At 39.8% G+C, this 23382-nt stretch overlaps 2 protein-coding genes across 8 annotated transcripts in view; one reads left to right on the top strand and one right to left on the bottom strand.

The window, feature by feature from the left end:
* The window catches only part of LOC133507907 (sodium- and chloride-dependent GABA transporter 2-like), a 67349-nt gene that overhangs the window by 24030 nt on the left and 19937 nt on the right, over nucleotides 1–23382 (top strand). The window contains exons 1-2 of one of the 3 annotated variants that reach the window (XM_061833478.1): nucleotides 1380–1459; nucleotides 21877–22190. In XM_061833478.1, coding sequence (XP_061689462.1) covers nucleotides 1439–1459; nucleotides 21877–22190 — 335 coding nt within the window. In that variant the 5' untranslated portion in view covers nucleotides 1380–1438. Of the gene's footprint in view, nucleotides 1–1379; nucleotides 1460–21876; nucleotides 22191–23382 lie in introns of those variants that run through there. The other 2 variants (XM_061833479.1, XM_061833480.1) reach the window with 2 other exon arrangements.
* LOC133507906 (sodium- and chloride-dependent GABA transporter 2-like) lies at nucleotides 9024–21861 on the bottom strand. Of its 5 annotated transcripts, none has more exons than XM_061833472.1 (16): nucleotides 20352–21861; nucleotides 19466–19572; nucleotides 18692–18754; nucleotides 18216–18350; nucleotides 15423–15563; nucleotides 15264–15342; nucleotides 15057–15189; nucleotides 13380–13514; nucleotides 13212–13315; nucleotides 11857–11981; nucleotides 11659–11771; nucleotides 11443–11580; nucleotides 11253–11355; nucleotides 11047–11147; nucleotides 10286–10456; nucleotides 9024–9340 (listed from the first exon to the last, which is right to left on the bottom strand). In XM_061833472.1, the coding sequence occupies exons 1-16, from the start codon at nucleotides 20930–20932 to the stop codon at nucleotides 9239–9241; spliced, it is 2331 nt and encodes a 776-aa protein (XP_061689456.1). In that variant the 5' UTR covers nucleotides 20933–21861; the 3' UTR covers nucleotides 9024–9238. The 5 variants fall into 5 exon arrangements, with proteins under 5 accessions (XP_061689456.1, XP_061689461.1, XP_061689460.1 ...); XM_061833477.1 differs by lacking the exon at nucleotides 20352–21861 and adding an exon at nucleotides 20149–20165; XM_061833476.1 differs by having other exon boundaries at nucleotides 18692–19572; nucleotides 20463–21861.

The following is a 23382-nucleotide window of genomic DNA, read 5'->3' on the forward strand; positions in this document are numbered from 1 at the left end:
TATTTGTCTTCAGTCCAAATAACACAATAATAAACATTCAATTTTACTTTGGAAAACAGTGATCAACATTTTTGGCCTCAAGAGGCCAACATTTTCGGACATGTCATGGACCGTACCAGGAACTTAATCCTCATCAATTTTTGGAAAAGAAATAATACTCAGTTCATCCTATGAAGAAAATAATCATTACTTGCGATTGTGCAGTTGAACCTGAATACACTTTCAGAAGTGTATAACAACTTGTACCCTTTCTCATTAATAAGTACCCAAGTTTCAAAAAGCTCGATATAACATCACTCCCTCATGTAATATTGCTTCATTGTTTTTTTTTTTTTTTAGGGGGGGGGTTTAATCATTAAATGGTTCCAAATAAATGACAATAATCAGTCAATAGACAGTAATTGGAACATGATGTCTGGATTAGAGATGGTGGCACTGAAGAAACAACAGGAAGCAGAACTGGAGGTAGCAGAATTGAAGATGTTGAGGTTCTCGCTCGTATTGAGCAGGTTGGATAGGATTAGAAATGAGCTCATGAGAAGGACAGTCAAAGTTGGATGTTTTGGAGACGAGATTCGAAAAACCGGTTGATGGATGTGGTGAGGGAAGACATTAGGGCAGTTGGGGTTAAAGAGGAAGATGCAGGAGATAGGCTAAGATGGAAAAAGATGACACGCTGTGGCGACCCCTAACGGGACAAGCCGAAAGGAAAAGAAGAAGACAGTAATTGGAAAAAATACATTTTGTAATAAAGTTAAATGTAATATAAGTTTGTATATTATTATTGAGCTAATCGATGGAATAATCGAATGACTGATTAATTCTAAAGAAAATACTCAATAGCTGCTACATTAATTTCCTTCATCTCCTCCTCGATGATAGCTGGTGGAATAGGCACCAGGACTCCTGCAACTCTTGTGAGGATAATCGGCTTGGAAAATGATTGAATGAAGTTTTTTTTCGTGTTTGCCTGAAGTTGAAGGTGCGGGGTTGCAACATTTTGATCTATCCATTATTAATCAAGATACCATGAAGCAGAGTTAAAATTATTTTTGCAACCACCTCATGTCCTTCTTCACCGACATTTATATGAGGTGCTCCCAATTTCTCTAACGTGTTAGAGGTGATCAACTATGACAGCTAACAGAGCACAAGAGGCAATATTTTATTAAGAGGGCTATGGTGACACAAAAACACTTTTGTAGGTTACTGTGTCACGCTGACACAAACATTAAATAAGTGAACACTTTCTCTCTGGCTTGTCTTGACATAGCCTCTTTAAATCCTGACAGGATCTGTACTCTTAATCTCGACTGGCCCAGACAAATTCACCTCTAATGCTTCCTCTCCTTCTCCTCTCATGCAGCCCATTGATACTCAAGCTCACACATTGGATTGCAGTTTACAAGATGGCCTTTTAACTGGAGCGACAGCATTCATGGCATTTGAGATTTTCGAGGTGAAATTGTCAAAATGTTCACCAACTGTCTTGTGGCACAGCTACAGTCGCCATAAACTTAGTGGTAGTACTCTCATTTATGTACCTTTTAGTAATTGACATTGACGTTGTCTGAACTTATGGAACAATCTGTAGTTTTAAAAAAATACACAAAAATTGTGAGAAATACCCCTATCCTTAATGTCAATTGATAGTGGTGGTTCAGCTGGTAAAGCGTTGGCCTCACAGTTCTGAAGACCCGGGTTCGATCCCGGACCCGCCTGTGTGGCGTTTGCGTGTTCTCCCCCCGTGCCTGCCTGGGTTTCCTCCGGGCACTCCGGTTTCCTCCCACATTCTAAAAACATGCAACATTAATTGGACACTCTAAATTGCCCCTAGGTGTGATTGTGAATGCAGCTGTTTGTCTCAGTGTGCCCTGTGATTGGCTGGCAACCAGTTCAGGGTGTGCCCCGCCTCCTGCCCGTTGACAGCTGGGATAAGCTGCAGCACTCCCCACAGCCCTTGTGAGGATAAGTCAAGGTAAAGGTAGGTAAAGATAAAGAAAATGGATGGATTGATGGAAGATGTAATCTTGAGTCTGAGTTTGCAGAAGTGTAGTATGGCAAAGATTTATTTTTTATTTTATTTCCATGTTGTTGTCGACATGATTACTAAAGTCTCCTGTAATAACAAAACAGTTGTAGTCAGTACTAATAATTGATAGCAGTTCTGAAAAATCTTTCATAAATTTTCTATTGTATCTCGGTGGTCTATAAATTCTTATAACAATAACCTTTGGGTCACTTTTAACTAAAAAAAAATGATATTCAAAAGAGCTAAAATCACAGAGTATAATTTCTTTACTGTGAAATAATGATTTTAAAAATAACAGCAATACCACCACCTTGTTCCCTGCACATAGAATTAGAATGTGCTGGTGTTGCGTAATTAAAAGTGCTACCTTTCTAACTTTCTGCAAACCACAATTAATTTAATAACAAAAGGTCCAGATCATAGGTTGTAATAATGTCATTAATCAACATTGATTTATCACCCAGTGACCTGAAATTAACAGAAAAAAGTAGTCTCGCAGAGATAACTGGAGACAGTGGTTTGATAGATTCACATTTTATCATCACTAAGTTTGAAGTTCTAAATTTTTTAATCCATATGTCTTTAATGAACTTTCTGTCCCTTCTGTCTGCCTGATCTCCATAAAGGTCTAAAGTTGTAAGCAAAGTAATGTATTAATTCATATTTAGTTACTGATGCCTGTGTTTATGTGGCTTGCTAGCATTTTTGTACATTTCACTATTACTTTCTCAAGACCTACTAATTTGCCTACTATTTCGCTCTTGGAAGTTGTCTAATCTCCGCTATAAATCAGTACCAGCCAGATCTATGTGACAAATGTAGTGGACCACCCAATCACTTTTCTGTACGTAACCTACGTTGGACTTATTTTTGTATGTAATATCATTGTGCACGTAACCGAACAGAAGTCAGCCCCAAAAACATTTACATATTTTTCCCCCATTGCATTTAAAAAAAAACAAAAGGAAAAACATACAACTGCACTACTACAGTTAAAACAATTACAGGGAATATGTTATGGAAAAATACAAAATAATCATTTTCCAAAGGAGTATTTTATTGCGCACCATGTAAACCCTCAACAAGATAATCGATAATTGTCTACAAAACGCTGGATGCATGTAGTTCAAGTGGATGCATGTAGTTAAAGCTTGATAGGTTGTTTTTTCTTTTTTTTTTCTTGTTTTGCTTCCGCTTTCGTCTACTGGAAATCTCCTGTTCAAAAAGTAGTCAGAACTGGTGAGCCATCCTGATCACCGTAGTGATTAAGCTGCATTTTTAAAAATTCTTTTTATGTTTGGCATCTTCTCTGGGCTCTGTCTCCAATCAGATGATCTCAGACATTCCGTGTGTGTAAATGTCTGAAACTCCACTTGATTCAATGATTTCCTTGCTTTGGCACAAGAAAGGTCTTTTGCTGGTGTCCAGAGAAATCTCAGCCTCTGCAGGGATAAAAGAAACGTTATTTGTACTAATTGGCTCACTCTGTGGATAGAATACTTCTGCTCCATATACACAATTATTTTCAAATGCTGACACCACACATGACAAGTAAAAAAACAGCATGTTCTTTCTGTTCTTATATTGTTTTTTTTTAGTTATTTGCTATTTTATGTGTTTTTTTACAGTGTGCAGTACTACTTTTTTGTTTTTGTTTTGTCAGCAACATGAAAAACCCAAGAAAAGAAAAACAATTACATCCGAACCCTGGAATTCAAATGACTTGTGACTCCTATAAATCGGACTTGGGCCAAAAATATCTGAGTAAAAAATGCCTCTGAGTTCGAAAGGATTAGGATTACAAGGTAAAGGCCACAGATTGTAGAAGAAATGGAGAAGTTACTGGACTTGTATAAATAAGACGTTGGCCAAAAAAATTAGACTAAAAAATGCCTCTGAGTTCGACCCAATTCTGTGAGCCCAAACACCCAAGCAAAGCCGAACGCACATTGAACGGGTAGCTGAGTCAAGTCGAGCAATGGCAAATGTATATGAAGAGGTAGCCGAGATGAGCCACTGCCCGTTTCGAATCAGGCAGTCATAGCGTGAAAACTCATCACATTTGCGAGATGTACAGTAGTACCGTACGGGGGAAAAATGTTTTTAAGGTCGAACAAATCGGACTTTGAACACTGTACAAAAACAAATTGTTAGAACTCTTGAGGTTCCACTGTACAAAAATGAAACTTTGAAACCTGATTCTAATACAAACGCGACCCACCCACAAAACCTCTCAAATCACCCAATATGCTACATACTGTAAAAGGCTCCAATTCATATTGGGTTCAATTTTCTGAGCCGCTTATTCTCACAAGGGTTGTGGTGTGCTGGAGCCAATCCCAGCTATCATCAGGCTGGAGGCAGGCTACACCCTGAATTTGTTGCCAGCCAATCGCAGGACACAGGAAGACTTCTTAACGTTTCTATTGTTTGATTGGGGTTGTCGTCGAAACACTTGTCTTAATATGCAAAGTGACAAATGAAGAAAGTCAAACTGGGAAAATAGAGATCAACGGTTCTTTTAGAAAACCAGGTCTTGGTACCTGTGTTCCAGCTGTTGAGGCAGTTGGTCCAGGGGAGCTCAGATGAGAATGATAAGAACAAGTTGAGAAAGGCCCAAGCCTGGATGACGATGTAATGTATCACCGTGTATAAAACAACCACCTGGCTGCCATATCCTAAGCCTGTGTATATTGAGAGAAGACTACTTACTGTATGTCACTGGATTGGAAGAGGGGCACCACCTCGATAATTGTCAGGAAGCAGATGAGCACAGACAGACAAACAGACATTTCTTGTCCTTTAATTTTTGTCTTCAAGAAAAATGATGGGGTCACAACTGCCATTGGCCAGCCACAATAGATAGAACAACAAATACACCATGTGGAGAATTATTCAATTAAATAGAACTGCCTACAAGTTCTCAATTGGGTTTGGGGCAGGTGAGGAAGGAGGCCATGTTGTGTTTTTTTTCCCCTTAAAGACGAAAAATAAGCCACACTCAGGAGTACTTGGATGCATGTGATGGAGCATTGTCGTGCTTAACAGTCAGTCTTTTCAAACATGCCAACATCTTCCTGTACCACTGCACAATCTCACAGTGTAAATGCGAAATTCTTTAACTTCAACCTGAAAAGGCCCAATCTGTCTTCACATATTTTTTGCCCAAGTCTAGATGCTTCAGCTTATTGATTTTGTTCACTAGTTGTCTTTTTTCACATTTTTTTTTAACCTTAGTCATGCCTCTGAACCTCTTGTACTTTGAGGTATTCTGGGTAGGTTCCAGTTCAGAAATGATAAAACATAATGGGTTCCTGGGAGCTTCACGCTTTGTTCTTCTAAAACCCTTGGCACTTTATATGCATCTTATTCTTTCGTTTCTTGCGACCCTGTTGATTATTTGCAACAAAATGTTGGACGGTGACGTGATCACGCCCCAAAATCTTAGATAATTTAATAGTGCTGCATCCCTCTGAGAGGCTTTTTATATTTATTTTACCTTTCAGAGTCAGTTAAATCTCTTGCTTGACCCATTTGCCTAAATAAACAACGCTGGCTAATAATTTTCACACATGGGATGCTGATCTCCTCAGGCCATACCTACACTATTTACACCAATACAGTTTCAGTTCAAAGTACTGGTAAATACCCAAAACACGTGAAATATCAATATTTGTGGATTTTGCAATTACATATTTATTGAGTTGTGTTTAGTTCTGTGGTGTTTGCATATTCTAATATCTTTTCTGTGTACTTTGACACTTTGAGTTGACATGTCCTCAAGCACATAAAAATAAGAATAATTGACAGCAAAATGTCAAAATGAAGAATGGGCGGAAGGGACACTAGCCATGACGGCCTTGGAAGTGTTGTTGCCGGAAGTTTTATTGGAAACAAGAAGTGCTGTCATCGGCTGTGACATCATCTGTTGTTCAGGGAAGTGTTTCTGTTCTCTCTCTCAACGGGTGTGACATCATCAGATGCCGGAAGTGTTGTTGTTGCTGGAAGTCTGGTCGGAAATTGAAAGAGATGTCACCGGTGATGATTTATGACCTTCAGGCTCAGGCCTTGGTTTGACAGGTTTCTGGCTTTAACCTTTGACCTGTAGGGGGGTTGTTTTGAACGTTACATTACAAGACAATGAAACCTGTACTTCTAAGGGTCAGGAGCAGCCACCTGACACTTCAAAAGGTTATTAAACAATGGACCTGGTACATTAAAGGGTTGGTAAAAACAACAAAAATATACTGCGCTACAAAATTGGTGTTTAAAAGGGTTATAAAGCAAAATCTGGCTCTTCATAGGACCACATGAGGTCAGACAGGGCTTACAAGAGGTCACATGATGAGACGATGGCAAAGGTCATGCAAGGTCATGCATGAACGGGCTGACATTGGAGCAGTGATGGGAGGAGAAAGTTTATTTTGTAAAACCTCTTCTGAAGTCTTTGAAATAGCGTTTTACATATTAGCTCTACCAAAGAAACATTTTACATTGCATCTTATCAACATTAAAAGGTTTCAGTAGTATGAGATCCTTCCCCAAGTGGAAGAGTTCAAGCATCTTGGGCTGTTTTTCACGAGTGAGGGACAAATGGAACAGGAGTTTAACAGGCAGTGCAGCATCAACAGTGATGCAGACTTGCTTGGTGGTGAAGAAGGATCTAGGCCAAAAGGTGAAGGTCTCCATTTACCAGTTAGGCTACGTTTCTACCCTCACCTATGGTCACAAACTATGGGTCATGACCGAAAGAACAAGATCCCAGATACAAGCGGCCGAAATGAGTTTCCTCTACAGGGTGTCTGGCATCTCCTTGAGGCACAGGAGGAAAAACTCATTCATCCCAGAAGGGCTCGGAGTAGAGACCCTGCTCCTCCACATTGAGAGGAGCAGGATGAGGTGGCTTGGGAATGTGATTGGGAGGCCTCCTGGATGCCTCCCTCGTAAGGCGTTCTGGGCACGTCCCACCGGTAGGAGAGTCCCAGGGACAACCCACGACATGCTGGAGAGACTGTGAAGCCATCGCTTTACAGCTGTGCCACCGTGCCACCTATATATAGATATGTATATGCATGTTTGTGTGTGTGTGTGTGTGTGTGTGTGTGGTGTGTGTGTGTGTGGTGTGTGTGTGTGTGTGAATGAGGAAAGATGGCATCTAAAATTGATGGATGGATTACTGGTAGTTTAGATTTAAACATCAAAAATGGACAATCAAGTAATTTTTCATATCTGAAATCTTGTTTCACTAGTGTAACGCACTCCCTTTTCCCTAAATTACTTCAGGATGTAATTCATCAACAGTCAGTCCCATAAAATCAAATATTACAGTCAGTAAATTATTTGTGCCAATCTCTATTTGAATTCTATCCGCAGGCAGGTTCTAGCAGAAAGAAATTTATCCGTTTAAATAACGATTTTTTTATGTTGTAAATAGACAGCCGACCAGTTCTTGAATTGAGACCTATGAAAACATGGATGAGACTGTGGCGCCACCTAGGGGATGATAACTTGTTTCGTATCTGTGTAAATGTGCATGTAAATGTCTTTTGTCCTGTAGGCAGGTTTTGTCCTGACTAACTCCTGGTTAAATTTACAAGACACTGTCTGTAGAGGTCATAGTCAATTTGGAGAATAGTTTTTCTCCACATGCATTCTGCTTTCCTGTATTTTTATTTAGAGCTCTTGACCTTCATTGTGGTCCTCCATGATGTTGTAGTTCGCCTCAAGATGGTCTTAATTTTAACAGGAGCAACAGCATTCGTGGCATTTGAGATTTTTGAGGTGAAATTGAAACGTTCATCAATTGTTTTAGCATTCACAGTTTTTGGCACAGCTACAGTCTCCATAAACTTAGTGGCAGTACAACCATTTATGTACCTTTTTGTAATACACTTTTGGAACAATCTGGAGTTCAAAAAAATTCACAGAAATGGTTACAAATACCCACATCCTTAAAGTACCACCCTAAATACGTTGTAAAAATAGAAATTATTATGAAATTTACACGTAACATTCACTTCAATGTCAATATGAAAAAATAAATATGAGCGGAGAGCGTGTCATCCATCCGCAAAGTTGCGGATGTCTCACTTGACATCCAGGTGGTAGCCATATTGCCTGAGACATCAATTCCAGCCGTCACAATGGTACAGTCGCCATTGAGAAGACGCTGTGCCACCTGCTATGGGAAAAGAACAACTGAGATTTGCAGATTTTTCCAACGCCCCTTCTGACACGGAAGGTCTTTTCGAAGAAGAGAACATCTCACAATCGAGTGAAGTGACCGGAGCAATATCACTCTATCGTTTTGAGCCATACTTAGATGATATGCGGATCACTTCTAACACACAACAGACTCCCTTACAGTATGTATGACAGTATATAGCGTACTCAGCCGCAAGCGGCGACAACGCTGCAGCCCGGCGCCGCGATGAGCCACCGCGGCCCAGCCGCGAGCGTTGTCGTCGCTGAAAGAAGGATTACGTCGCGCCCCCAAACTATTTTTTTTAATAGTTCTATACACACCTATCTGTCATTTGGAACCCACGAAGCTCTCGTCCTTTGCACCCATGCAATCCATTTTTCATGACGAACTGTGTTTTTGGATTAAAGTGTGAAGAGTGAATCCATCTTCCCGAGTGTTCGAGCACTATCCAGCAATACATGCTTGCATTTTGGCGAACACGAAGGAACAAAGACCTACCTTCCCGCAGTTAAAACTGGGATAAACACACAAGCCCACCTGAGTGGGCTTCTGCGAATAACGTCACTTCGTGCTTCTTCTCCAAAACAAATCCCTCGAGAGGATTTTCATGGTGAGACTTATAAAAAGCCATATACGTCAAATTCATGTTGTGTGGTGAAAAAAACAGATGTGTATAAAAAGACCAAAAGATAAACATTAAAACAACTACACGACTAGAGTTAAAAGAATTACAGGGAATATGTTATGGACAAAACCAAAATAACTATTTTCCAAAGGTGTATTTTATTGTGCATCACGTCAACCCTTAACAAGATAATTGATAATTATCTGTAAAATGGATAAATTTAATTAAAGGTTCATTGGTTCTTTTTTTTTTCTTCTGCTTTGGTTTACTGGACACTTCCTGTTCAAAAAGTAGTCAGAACTGGAGAGCCATGTTGATTTTTTTTTTTAATGTTTGGTATCATCTCTAGGCTCTGTCTCCAATAAGATGATCTCAGTCATTCTGTGTGTGTAAATCTCTGAAACTCCACTTCATTCAAGGATTTCCTTGCTTTGGCACAAGGAAGGTCTTTTGCTGGTGTGCAGAGAAATTTCAGCCTCTGCAGGGATAAAAGAAAAATTATTTGTACTAATTGGCTCAAACACTCTCTGTGAAAAGAATATGGTCTGCTCTATATACATAATGATTTTCAAATGGAGACAGCACACAGGACAAGTAAAAAAACAGCGTGTTGTCGCTGTTCTTATACTGTTGTTTTGTTTTTTCAGCAACTTGACATTTTTGTGTTTTTTTTTTAAATTTTATTTTACAGTGTACAGTACTACTTTTTTGTTTTTGTTTTGTCAGTGACATGAAAAGCCAAAGAAAAGAAAAACAATTACATCGGAACCCTGGAATTCGAATGACTTGTGACTCGTATAAATCAGACTTGGACCAAAAATATCTGAGTAAAAAAATGCCTCTGAGTGCAAAAGGATTAGGATTACAAAGTAAAGGCCACAGATTGTAGAAGAAATGGAGAAGTTACTGGAGAATTACCTAGTCAAATCATGGAGAGTTACTCCCTTTCTAAGGCATAACACTTTCTTTCCCTTCCTCCACATCTGTCAACTGATGCCATTATCAGGTTTACAGTTAGATACCACTGGCTAGAGCGTCTGCTTTACAGTTCTGAGGTCCAGGTTTCAAATCCTGGCTCGCCCTGTGTGGAGTTTTCATGTTCTCCACGTGCCTGCATGGGTTTTCTCCGGGCACATCCCAAAAACATGATTTGTACCTTTATTGAAGACTGCGTGTCTTCTCCTACGTGTGGAGAACATGCAAACTCCACACATGTGGGGCCCGGATTTCAACCTCGGCCCTCAGAACTGTGAGGCCAACGCTCTAACCATTTTCTCCACCGTGCCACGACCTGTAAATCATTATTTTTCGGTAATTCTATTCCTCGCATATTGTCACAATTTAGCAGTGTTTTCCGCCCCCCTAAGCACAGTATTCACAGTATTGAGCTGTTTCACAGCAAAAGGCTTTCGATACTTCTTACCTCTTTTAGAGTCCCAGGAGTGACACTGACATCATAGAGCATCCTCAACAGCACAATGAGCGGTGACGACAGACCGAGCACTCCTCCAATTGTGTATCCCCACCACGGGTATTCATATGTGTTGTTGAGTTTGAGTGGTGTGTATTTGACAAAGGTAAATACCAAAATGCACTAAAAGAAACCAGTAGATGAGAAATATGAGATCAAGTAAGAATAGGAAGATTTTTATATTCACCATATTGTGGGGATTACACTATTTGAGTTGTTTGATACAATTGTATAAATTTCATCCTAATAATCCATCATATCTTAATTTTATCGTGTTTTCATGACTGCTATTCTACCAGTCTACGAATGTGGATTTTAGATTACTTTTTTGTATATTCCATCTAATTTGTCAATTTCTCAAAAACATGTTTATTAAACATTCAAACAATTAAAGTAAGCTACATCTAGGAGATGGTACAAAACATTCCTGAGTTCAATTTGGGTAAGTAGTAAATTGTAGGTAAATGAATGCCCAGTATTGTAATGTTACCAAAAGTTTTTTTTTTTTTTTTTTTTTTAAAAAAAGGGGGTGAATTCCACTTGGCACAAAATAGGGTCAAAATCAGTTTGCATTGTTTTAACCAACACGTTTTTTCTTGACATAAATAACATTTCACACCAGTCAGATGAACCTTGGAGCACAACAATCCTGCTTTGTCACAAGTTAGTGGAAAAAATGTCAATCGAGGCTTAGCTTGTTTTCTAATACTTACAGTGCAGGAAGCTGGTGTCAGGTACTTCCAACAGTATTTGATAAAAGGCCACGGCTGATAGCCAATCATGTCCTTTATGTTTTCATACAGTTGATCTGCCCCTTCAAAAAATGTCATTCAATCACATTGTATGCTCGGAAATGAACAGCAGAGTTGTTTGTGAATTCAGTTAAGCTCCCGGTCCGTACAACCAAAAGGGTGCTTACCATAAACCCAGCCAATGCAGACAGATTCGAGAATGGCAAAAAAAAGAACAGTCATCCCAGAGCAGGAGTAATGGTCAAACAGTTGGAAAACATAGAAGCCTCCCTGAAAATGAAAAAGAACAACAATGTTGCCATTGCGTAACTTTAGTCTCTTTGCCCCCAAAATACAACAAGAGAATTGATCACTCACCTCTGTAACCATTAGAAGGCCTGCACAGAAGCTCACAACACTAACAGCAAGAACAAGGAGCTTACGTCGACATTTATTTCCAAAAATGGAAGGGAACGCGTCAACAATGTTGATGACCAGCCCCTCTAGATAAACAAACTGTGGAGACAACACATTGTGTTTTGTTTCCGCAATGATATAAGTATTTCATTTCATTTGAATCCAAATTGATCTTGCCTGGCTATCAAATCCTAAAAAGATGATCATGGTGAAGAAGCAAATGGCCCAAAGTTGAGGCAGGGGCATCAGAGCCACAGCACGAGGGTAAGCGATGAAAGCCAGACTCGGACCTGACAAGACCACAACCACGAATCAGTCATTGTCACTTGAATGTTATTAAATTTTGACTCTAAATGCATTGTCAAGCATCCACACCTGATTTAGCCACCGTGGAAATGTCCACGCTTTGCTCCTTGGCCATAAACCCAAGCACTGAAAAGATGGCAAAGCCGGCCACAAAGCTGGTCGAAACATTCAGCAGGCATAGTGCAATACTATCCCTGTTGGTGGAATACAACAAAATTACTCAACTGCTGTGCTAAAACTACCTATATTTTTAAAGTGCAAAACTTAGCTGGAGGTGCGCCAAGGCCGGTATTTGTACGAACACATTTATTCATTGATGTTATATTAAACTGTGACAGTAAAGACTAATACATGGCAGAGGTTACATGGCTAGGTCACATTTTTACCTATTTAAGGCCATTCAAATTTGTTAGGCTTAGTAACAACACTTCTCTGTGTCAAATTTATCACATTTTTATTTTCACTTTCTAGTGCTTTAACATATTTCATCCATCATATTGGCATTATTTCATGCTTTGTCATTTTTTTTTAAACTTTGAACTATTTCAAAATTTCATAACTTAAAGAGGAAATCCAGTGCTTCCATTAACAGTGTATCCAATTGGTCATGGACCTTATTTTGACAATGCGATGTTACATCCTTTCTCATTTAATAGTGTTTTGAGAATATTTTGATCGACAATTACAAATCTTCAGGGGCGCTGCCATTTTCACGAGTCACATTATCTACGTGGGCGTATGAGTACCGACTGTTCCAAACGCTGGATTACATGGGACACCATTATGCCCAGCGCTAATTTCTCAGATTTATCCTCATCTGATGAAGAAATAGCAGTATCACTTGATCGGGAAGACGGAGGAATACTTCCATACAGATTTGAACCTGTGGCTGTAATTAATGTTGAATATTCAGATGGTTCTTCGGATGGAATGACGCTGAGTCCGACTACTCGGAGGCCTATCCGCGACATAAGTGCGTAAACAAAGGCCCCAGGGAGCTCTGGGTCAACCGCCGCGGATGGTTCTTCGGACAAGAATGACGCGGAGTCTGACGAGCGAGCTTTATGTAATGTAATGTACATGTAATCCAGCGTTTGGAACGGCACAGTACACGTCAGATATGCCCACGTACATCAGGTGACTAGCGAAAATAGCAGCGCCCCTGAAAATTTATAATTGTTGACGAAAATCTTCTCAAAACACTTTTAAATGAGAAAGGATTTAGCACCACATTGTCAAAATAGGGTACATACTACATGACCTATTGGATACACTGTTCATGCAAAGCACTGGATTTCTCCTTTAACATCCCATAGAAGGATTCTCTACATTTTATGGGAAGCTTTGCTGAACATTTTCCTCCTTGAAATGCTACCCCTGATGAGAGACAAGGATTTTTTTTAATGGCAATATGGATTGCATACCTGTAGCAGTTGTTAGTGTACTTGTTGTAGCTGCTTAAAGATGTCAGAATCCCTACGGAGACTACAAAAGAGTAGAGGATCTGGCCACTAGCCTCCAGCCAAACCTGACAAGATTGTTGTTGATAAGTAGACTGATGGCAGATTGTATTAAGTGGAGCGGAATGATACCATTGGATCTGTGAGCCGGGATGCGTCTGGGTAGAGGTAGAACTTTATTCCTTCTTTCGCTCCCGGTAACGTCAGACCACGAACAAGCAGTACCAGCAACATGACATATGGAAATGAGGCGGTGAAGAAGGCAACCTAGATGAAATCAACAAGGATTTAAGGTTATTTTTTTTATTTTTTGTGTGTGTGTGTGTGTGTGTGTGTGTGTTATGCATGCGTGTGCGTGTGTTTGTGTTTTCCTCAGATAGAAACAGAAAGGTGCCACACTTTACACACGAGCAAATGACTTTTCATTTAGCCTCCACATTTTTAGACACCACTATATATTACCTTATATACAGTTTTCACATGTTTCTATTTTAAAACATAGCTGTTACTATTAATAAAGAATAATCATTTTGCATTTGTGCTAATTCACAAATTTAAAAATTTCAGTTGTTTACAGTGTTTCACTATAAGATAAATATTTGTTTTTTTAAGCAATTATTTGTGTTTTCTACACTTTTAAACAACAGTTTTAGAAATAAGAGTCATTTTTAAAAGAAAAGGAAAGTGAAGTTATATGTTGGTTGTGTTCATGTCTTTGTTTACTAGTGTTGTGGTCGGCAACTACTAGGGTTAGGACATGAACTTAACATGGGGTTGGGCCCAAAATGCACAACTCCGGAAAAAGAGTCCTGGAGATTATCCCAGCTGTCATATGTCCATCCATCCATTCATTTTCTGAGCCGCTTGTTCTCACATGGGTCGCAGGAGTGCTTTCCTAACTGTTGTCGGGCAGGAGGCAGGGTACACCCTGAACTGGTCACCAGACATTCGGAGGGCACATAGACAACAGACAACAGTCACAACTCAGAAAAGACTTTTTATGGATCTCTTTGAGAAATGGCTTTCTTCATGCCACTCTTCCATAAAGGCCAGATTTGTGCAGTGTACGACTCATTGTTGTCCTATGGGCAGACTCTCCCACCACAGCTGTAGATCTCTGCAGTTCATCCAGAGTGGTCATGGGCCTCTTGGCTGCGTCTCTGTCTTCTCCTGTCCGAGGTGAAAGTTTATAGGGACGGCCGGGCCAAATCTTAGATTTGTAGTGGTCTGATACTCCTTCCATTTCAACATGATTGCTTGCACAGTGCTCCTTGAGATGTTTAAAGCTTGGGAACTCTTTTTGTATCCAAATCCGGCTTTAAACCTGTCCACAACAGTATCTCGGAAACTGCCTGGTATGTTCCTTGGTCTTCATGATGCTTTCCTCACTTTAAACAGAACCCAGAGACTATCACAGGCAGCTGCATTCATACGGAGACTTGATTACACACAGGTGGATTCTTATTTATCATAATCAGTCAACATCGGATCATTCAGAGATCCTCACTGAACTACTGGAGTGAGTTTGGTGCACTGAAAGTAAAGGAGCCGAATAATATTGCGCGCCCCACTTTTCAGTTTTTCATTTGTTAAAAAAAGTTCAAAATATCCAATAAATTTTGTTCCACTTCACTTGTCCCACTTGTTGTTCATTCTTGACTGAAAAAAATTGAATGTATATCTTTATGTTTGAAGCCTGAAATGTGGCGAAACGTTGAAAATTTCAAGGGGGCCGATTACTTTCACAAAGTACTGTATACACACACATATGTATGTATATATACGGTATATGCATACAGTATTTCTTACCTTCCCTGTTGACTTTACACCATTCCAAATACAGAAGACACACAATATCCAGGCAAGAAGAAGACAAAGGGCCAAGTCCCGACGAATGTTTCCTACGTCTTCAAGTCCACTTGTTAGTCCTAAAATCCTCCTCCTGGGCCACAGATGAATCAGAATCATCCACCAAAAAATACATGATGACAACATACAGTATGATACCATACTTACTCCCAATACTCTTCAACTGAAGATGTGCCATTTCTTATCTCTTCTATTGTTTGGTTGGGGTTGTCGTCGAAACACTTGTCTTAATATGCAAAGTGACAAATGAAGAAAGTCACACTGGGAAAATAGAGATCAGCGCTTTAGAAAACCAGGTCTTGGTACCTGTGTTCCAGCTGTTGAGGCAGTTGGTCCAGGGGAGCTCAGATGAGAATGATAAGAACAAGTTGAGAAAGGCCCAAGCCTGGATGACGATGTAATGTATCACCGTGTATAAAACAACCACCTGGCTGCCATATCCTAAGCCTGTGTAGATTGAGAGAAGACTACTTAGTGTATGTCACTGGATTGGGAGAGGAACACCACCTCGACAGTTGTCAGGAATCAGATCAGCACAGACAGACAGACATTTCTTGTCCTTTAATTTTTGTTTTCAAGAAAAATCAAGTGAGGACCACTGCCATTGACCAGCCACAATAGATAGAACAACAGATACACCGTGTGCTGAATTATTTGGCAAGAACTGCATACAAGTTCTCAATTGGGTTTGGTCGAGGAGAGAAAGGGTGCCGTGTAATGGTTTTGGTTTTTTTGCCTTTAAGACAAAAAGTAAACCACACTGAGAAGTACTTGGATGCGTGTGATGGAGCATTGTCGTGCTTAAAAGTCAGTCTTTTCAAAGATGCCAACATCTTCCTGTACCACTGCAAAAACTGACAGCATGTATTGGAGATTCCTTGGAGCTTAACTTCAACCTGAAAAGGCCCAATCTGTCTTCACAGATTTTTTGCCCAAGTCTAGAGGATTCAGTTTGTGGGTTTCGTTCGCTGGTTGTCTTTTTTCAGCTTTTTTTATACTGTGGTCATATCTCTGAACATTGAACACCTTGTACTTTGAGGTATTCCAGGTAGGTTCCAGTTCAGAAATGACAGAACTTGAATATAATAAGTTCCTGGGAGCTCCATGCTTGATTCTTGTCAAATCCTTGGCACTTTATTTTCATCTTATTCTCTCAACGTTTCTTGCGACTCTGTTGATTATTTGCCACAAAATGGATGATGCTGTGATCATACCCCAAAATCTTAGATAATTTAATAGTGCTGCATCCCTCCGAGAGATTTTTGGAGTTATTTTTACTTTTCAGAGTCAATTAAATCTCTTGTTTGACCCATTTCCCTAAATAAGCGAAGCTGCCTAATAATTTTCACACATCGGATGCTGATCTCCTCAGGCCACACCTACACTTTTTACACAAATACATTTTCTGCTATGCTTAAATTCGTTAACCGTTCATTTAGATTTATCTGGCTGTGAGCAAGGAAACAAGACAATTATGATCTGTTCAAAATGCTGGCCCAATATTTCTGCACATGGTGTTTCTGCACAAGGCAAGGCAGGAATCCCAAAAGTATGTTTATTTTCAAAAACACAAAAGGAAATTAAATTCTAAATGACCACAATTTCTCAAGTATAATGCGTCCTGAAGTATAATGCGCACCCCCAAAGTTGACCTAAAAATTAGGAAAACCCATCTACCGTCTACTATTCTCTGCAATCCATACGCTCAAAATATTGGGAATTATCTGTATTTATATTGTGTTAGGTTTGTACTTATATTGTTTTTTAAAAAACTGTCCATACAACAATCATTAATAATAATCATTGTGCATGTGCCGATGTGGCAGTAATATAATATCGGAACAGACCACAGGACACGCTTGTCCTGGTCCCTGTAATTGTCAGAAGAGAATTTTTCAACCAACAAAAACAAACGCTCAATGATGAAATAACATTCTATTAATACTATTGATAACACATATTAAAGTTTTCAATAAATAAACTATTTAACACTGTTTAACTTAAACATGTATTGGCATTAAATATTTGTGCATAAAATGTTTGTGTTTAGTGCAGTTTGTCCTCTACGTTACACATTCTTGGCCAAGACTTCAAAAGAAGCTTCTGACTCATCTCCAGTCGGAAAAATATCCATTGTAGCTACCTTTGGTGCATCACTGTCAAACTCGTCAATGACTTGGTACAGTTCTGGTGCTTCCTCCATTGAATCATGAACAGTGATCCCACAGCATGTCAACCAGCTATGGCGTTGTTGAGGAAACATATTTGAATCCCAGAGTTTTTGTTCCACAGTTTTAAAAAGCAGCCATTTTAACTGTGTGTGCCCTCCCGTTTTTTTACTGTGCCCATTAAGCTCTTTTCTACATAGTTTGAGCTCACGTTGTTTTGATAATCACCTGAAGCCATTGAGCTATCGTTGTTTCGGACTGCCGCGCTACTTCCGGGTTGGCTCCATCATCGGTATGAGTGAAGACACATTTCTTTTAAAAGCAGCTGCACAACCAACCGTTGTAGTCGACATTTTTTGTTTAAGTTTAAGTTAAAACAAACTCACGGGGAGTCGTTTTTGATCTTTGGTGCGGTAGCAACGAACATTCTACGCTAATGTAAAATGCAAGCTCCCCGAGGAGCTCAGAGAGCTCAGGTTGGGGGCGCATATTGTCGTAATAAATATAAATGTTTAACATAAGACATCGAATATAATATCGAAATGTGTATATATATATTTTTTTTACCACTCTATGTACCTGTATACGACTATACAAAGTGATTGTGTTTTTTATTTTTAATCCATACCTAAATATAATGCGCTGTTTTAACTTTTTGAAAATATTTTGGGAAAAATTTGCACATTATTTTCAAGAAATTACAGTGATAGTTTTTTTTTTTTTTTTTTTTCAAAGAAACACTAGGCGTGAACTCATGACACAAAACAAATGAGAGCTGACAAAAACAGGACGACACAATAACTGAATGAGCAAAGAAGACATGAACAACACGGGACACGTGAAACCGCAACAAAACTAAATGTGGTTGAAATTGAAACACAGACCATGACAGGAGGAGATAGATGTCTGACAAACGGACAGATCAACCTACCCATAAAAAGAGGACAGACTTTTCTCCAACATGTTATTCCACCTTGCCTGGTGTACTGGCCCAGTGATGTCTCCAGGAAGAAGAGAGGCACACCGCAGGTACAGAAGAATAATAAATATGGTATGAGGAAGACTCCTTTGGGTAAAAAAAAAAAAAACATTTATGAATTTGGGAGTCTTTGGGTGAGTGGAACAGTGACTTTCAATATTTAGCACGGTGTTGGAAAAAAATCGATTATCACAAATTATAGAACCCTCCATCCAAAGTACATGACAGGATAGCAACAACCACATCAATCATAATAGCTGGTCATATAATTTTAATTAAAAATCATGAGAGTGGGTCTAAAACCAAAACAGTTACGGTAATCAACAGGCAGGGTGCCTTTACAAACTCAAGTACTCCATTGCAATAGAAATGAACAGATTATATAGTTACATTCCTTCATGTTCAAACCAACTCTAGGTATGTTTTACCTCCTCCATTTTTGTAGCAAAGGTAGGGGAATCTCCAGACATTTCCCAGGCCAATAATATTTCCTGCCATAGCAAAGATGTATTCAATTTTACTGGACCACTGCTCTCTCTGTTGGCATTCAGATGCAGGTTCTGCTTCGGCCCCATCAGTCTTCAATTGTATAAGCTCCATTTGTACAGTACCGCTATCATTCACAGGCGTCAATAGTAACAAGGCGAGGAACTTAAATAGAAGTGTTATTGGAGGGCGGTAGAAATATGAGATCTCTCATAGCTAATCAACAAAGTAAAAAAATGATGATGACGATACCAGAAAAGATAGTCGTTGGAAATGTGCTAAATTCAAATTACCGGTAAATACCCAAAACACATAATACAAAATGTCAATATTTATGGATTTTGCCGTTACGTATTTATTGAGGCGAGTGTTTGTTCTGTGGTCTTTGTATATTCTAATAAAATATTTTGTGCCTTGACTTGACCTCAACCACATTAAAAAAAAAATGTAGTAAACAGAAAATGTTTTTTAAATTGTTTTGCTTTTACTAAGCACAAAAGTTTTTTACTTTTTCATCAAGTGAATCGAGTCCCAAAGAGGAATGCCAAAAAAGGGGAATAATGATCAAAATGATGGATGGGCGAAAGTGACATCACCAGCCGTGACGTCCCTGGAGATCGGAAGTATTGTTGCTGGAAGTTTATTGGAAACCAGAAGTCACCGAATGTGACATCATCTGTCGTTCAGGGAAGTGTTTAAGTCGCTGATGACGTTACCGTTTGTGCCGTCACCGGTTGTTGCCAGAAGTCTGATCAGAAAGCCCGATTCAGCGGGTGTGACGTCAACCAAATGCCAGAAGCGTTGTTGTTGCCAGAAGTCTAGTCTGAAACCAAAAGAGACGTCATCGTGTATGATTCATGACCTTCTGTCTCAGGCCTTGTTTTGACAGGTTTATGCCTTTGACCTTTGACCTTCAAATGGTCATGCGCAGCCACATGACACTTGAAAGGGTTCTTAAACAATGGAACTGGTGCATTGAGTGGTTCCAAAACAAAAGTATCCTGAGCTATAAAATTGGTACTTTAAAAGGTTCTAAAACGAGGTCGAGCACTTCATACGATCACGTGAGGTCAGATGCTGCTTACGTGAGGTCACATGGTGTGATTATGGCAAAGGTCGTGCATGAACATGTGACGTGTTTGGTCAGGAAATGAGCTGACGGTGAGAGGAGGAGAAAAGTATGTGTTGTAAAATTTCTTTTGAGGTCTTTGAAATAGCGTACGGTTTAAAGCATTAAAAAGAGCATTTACCTGCAAAAATGGGGTAGCTCAATGAAATACTTTTTGCCTTATATGGATACACTTAAAATACATAAAATGTGTGTATTGCATTCTTTTATTTTGATTGTGACCTTGTTTTTCGTGTGACCTATTGCAATGCGACCTGGAGGACGGCCAACCTTGGTGATCCGATCCCCAGCGAGGTAGCTTGTCTCAGGAATGCGGAACGTCCCGAGCTTGTGTGTGAGGTCGAGAAGTCTAAATCTGAGACCCTGGTTCTCAGTCAGAAAAAGGTCGAGTACCCTCTCTTATGATTGAATCGTTCTTTTTGAAGCTGGTTTGTGAGGTCGATAAGTCCCACAAATTCTGTCGTCAAGCTCACTTCCACAAACAGCTTGGGTTCTGGTACCAGTCCTCTTGAGAGGAGTTGGACTTTCTACCACTCCAGAGTTTCCCTAGGTGAGAGGTGCTGAGCAGGTGTGGGTAGACCAACCATCCATTTTCTGAGCCGCTCATCCACATAAGGGTCACAGGAGTGCTGGAGTCCCTCTCAGCTGTCTTTGGGCACGAGGCAGGGTAGACCCTTAACTGGTTTCCAGCCAATTGCAGGGCACATGGAGAAAGACAAAAAAAAAACCATCCACACTCACAATCACACCTATGGACAATTGGCCATTGAGTCCAATCAATGCTTGTTTTTAGGATCTGGGAGGAAACCGGTAAACCCACACAAGCACGGGAGAACATGCCAACTACACACAGGTGGGGCTCGGATTTGAACCCCCGGTCCTCATAACTCTGTGGCTTATGCTGCAACCAGCTGCCACACCGTGCAGGGGACATATTAACATAATTATTCAAATTCAGATTTTCATTTAAAATAACCCCCCAAAATTTAGTAGGAGATACTTTAGCAATTTTAGCTCTAATAGTTAATACTTTGGCATCTTTTAGTTGTGACATTGGTGCCACAATATATCATATGCACCTGTTACATTTTTCTAATAAAGATCTGAGTTTTTAATCTGATATCAATTAAAGACAGTTAATAATTTGCGGTCTGCACATTATAGAAGAGATTTAAATCATCACTAATATTGAGGAGACTCGTTTCATCACCAAGTAATGAGGGTAGAAGATTGTTGCAAGTCAATTATGCAGGTTAAAAAATAATAAATAGCCAAAGATTGATCACCACAGAAATAATACAAGATTTCTTGGATGAATTATGATTGGCATAAGCAAACTGCTCTCTATTATTGAGATAACTAATTTACCACTTGAGGGCAACATCCTGAATTCCATGTCGGTTATGCTATGGTAAAGTAGCACTTATTGTTCATATTTATTATTATTAAAATGGTTAGTAATTAAAAAGTACAATACGATAAATATGGTTACTACAGTATTAGGAGTAAAACTGTCAAATTTGTGGTATGCTGGTTTGTGTTAAAGTGAGTAGAATTAACTCTGTTATTGTCATGGCAACATTCTTTCATACTATATAATATTAGTGCACCAGCCAGCACACCTGTTAACGTGGTTTTTGTCATGTCGTGAGCGTCTTTCATCTTTGCTTGGTAAGATAAGATACAATGTGCATTTTCAGATTTCATTACATTTAAACACAGAAAACACAGTGGCAAATAATGAATTGACTCCGAGTATTTCTGACCGTGTATTTTGGGGTTAACAGATTTAAGTTCACCGCTCCCCAAGTCGTATTTACTATAATCACTGCTGTATTTGCAATTCACAACTGTAGAGGGAGCTGTTTACCAGAGTATTTGAAATAATATCTAGCGCTTGTTCTTACAGAGCCTTTGGCGCAGTATTTTTTTAAAACCATTTCTGAAACAACAGCAACAAATTGCACAACCATACATAGTGAACTTCCCTCTTTCCAGCCACTTTGTCCAGCTCTTCCAGGAAGGATTCCAAAGCGTTCCCATGTCCCGGGTCTTCCCCGGGGACCGAAAGCATTTTCCAGGGAGGCGTCCTGGAGGCTTCCTAATCAGATGCCCGAGCCAGCTCATCTGGCTCTTCTTGACGTGGAGGAACAACAGCTCCTCTCCGACTCCCACCTGGATGAGTGTGCTGCTCATACTGACCTCATCAGGGACCACTTTTCACTGGATGATCACTCCAGGAGCATAAAGCCCCCCCAGCAACTGAGCTCCCAACATCATGAAAACTCACCAAAAAACTCCACCACGATAAGGTAAAACTGTTAGTAATGATAGTTTTCACTATAATCTTGTTTTCTCTATGGCTGTTTTTTTTTTGACAAAGGTTCTAGTGAATTTATCTATACATGAGAGGATATTATGTGATATACTGTACATGTATGTCAAATGAAGCCGAACATCTGATGCGGTCATCTTTGGTAGTCCTTGAAGACAGGAAGTGTAAAACAAAAGACAGTGTTGTCATTTAAAGGGCCACTCTCATGCTTATAAACATTGTAAAATAGATATTGTATGAAAAATACACATTATTCACTTCAACGTCCATACAAAAAAATAAATACGAGTGGAGAACGTGTCATCCATGCGCAAAGTTGCGGAAGTCTCACTCGACATCCAAGTGGTAGCCATATTGCCTGCAACGTCATCAGCAGACGTCACACTGGGACATTCGCCATTCAAAACATGTAGTGCTCTGGGAGAGGAACAGCAGAGATTTTCGGATTTTTCCGACCCCCTTCTGACACGGAAGCTCTTTTCAAAGAAAAGAACATCTCACAATCGAGGGAAGTGGCCGGGGCAATATTACCCTATAATTTCGAGCCATATTTAGATGATATCCGGATCGCTTCGAACTAACAACAGACTCCCCAACAGTATGTACGACAGTGTGTAGCGTACTCAGCCGCGAGCGACAACAACGCCGTAAAGCAGCCCGACTCAGCGCAGCAATGAGCTACCCCGGCCGAAGTCATGATCAGCGGATATCGAGCATTTAGCATCCATGACTTGAGTACGCGGCTCTTTTCTTACGTTCTGAGAGGATTACGCCTCCCCAAACTGTTTTTTTTTTTTTTTTTTTAGTAGCTGTATACACACTTACCTGTCAATTGGAACCCACGAAGCTCTCGTCCTTTGCACTCGTGCAAACCATTTTTCACGCCGAACCGGGTCTTTTAGAAAAGTATGTAAAGTAAATCCATCGTTCCGAGTGTTCGAACAATATCCAGCAATACAACGAGCCAGCATTTTGGCTAACGCAAAGGAACAAAGAGCTACCTTCCCGCAGGTGAAACCGGTATAAACACACGAGTCCGCCTGAGTGGGCGTCTGCTAATAACGTCACTTCCAGCTTCTTTTCTGAAACAAATCCCTTGAGAGGACTTTCATGGCGGGAGTTACAAAAAGCCATATACGTTCAAATCATGTGTGGTGAAAAAACGGATG

The sequence above is a fragment of the Syngnathoides biaculeatus genome, chromosome 10 (assembly GCF_019802595.1).
Source record: "Syngnathoides biaculeatus isolate LvHL_M chromosome 10, ASM1980259v1, whole genome shotgun sequence".
Taxonomy (NCBI): Eukaryota; Metazoa; Chordata; class Actinopteri; order Syngnathiformes; family Syngnathidae; genus Syngnathoides; species Syngnathoides biaculeatus.

Bases quoted from the DNA above. Each gene is read 5' to 3' on its own strand.
- LOC133507906 (XM_061833472.1), bottom strand. From the start codon at position 20,932: ATGTCACAACTAAAAGATGCCAAAGTATTAACTATTAGAGCTAAAATT. The intron at 13,515-15,056 runs GTAAGAAATACT...GATTTCATCTAG, and splicing joins GTGTAAAGTCAACAGGGAAG to GTTGCCTTCTTCACCGCCTC. The intron at 11,982-13,211 runs GTATGCAATCCA...TTCCACCAACAG, and splicing joins TACACTAACAACTGCTACAG to GGATAGTATTGCACTATGCC.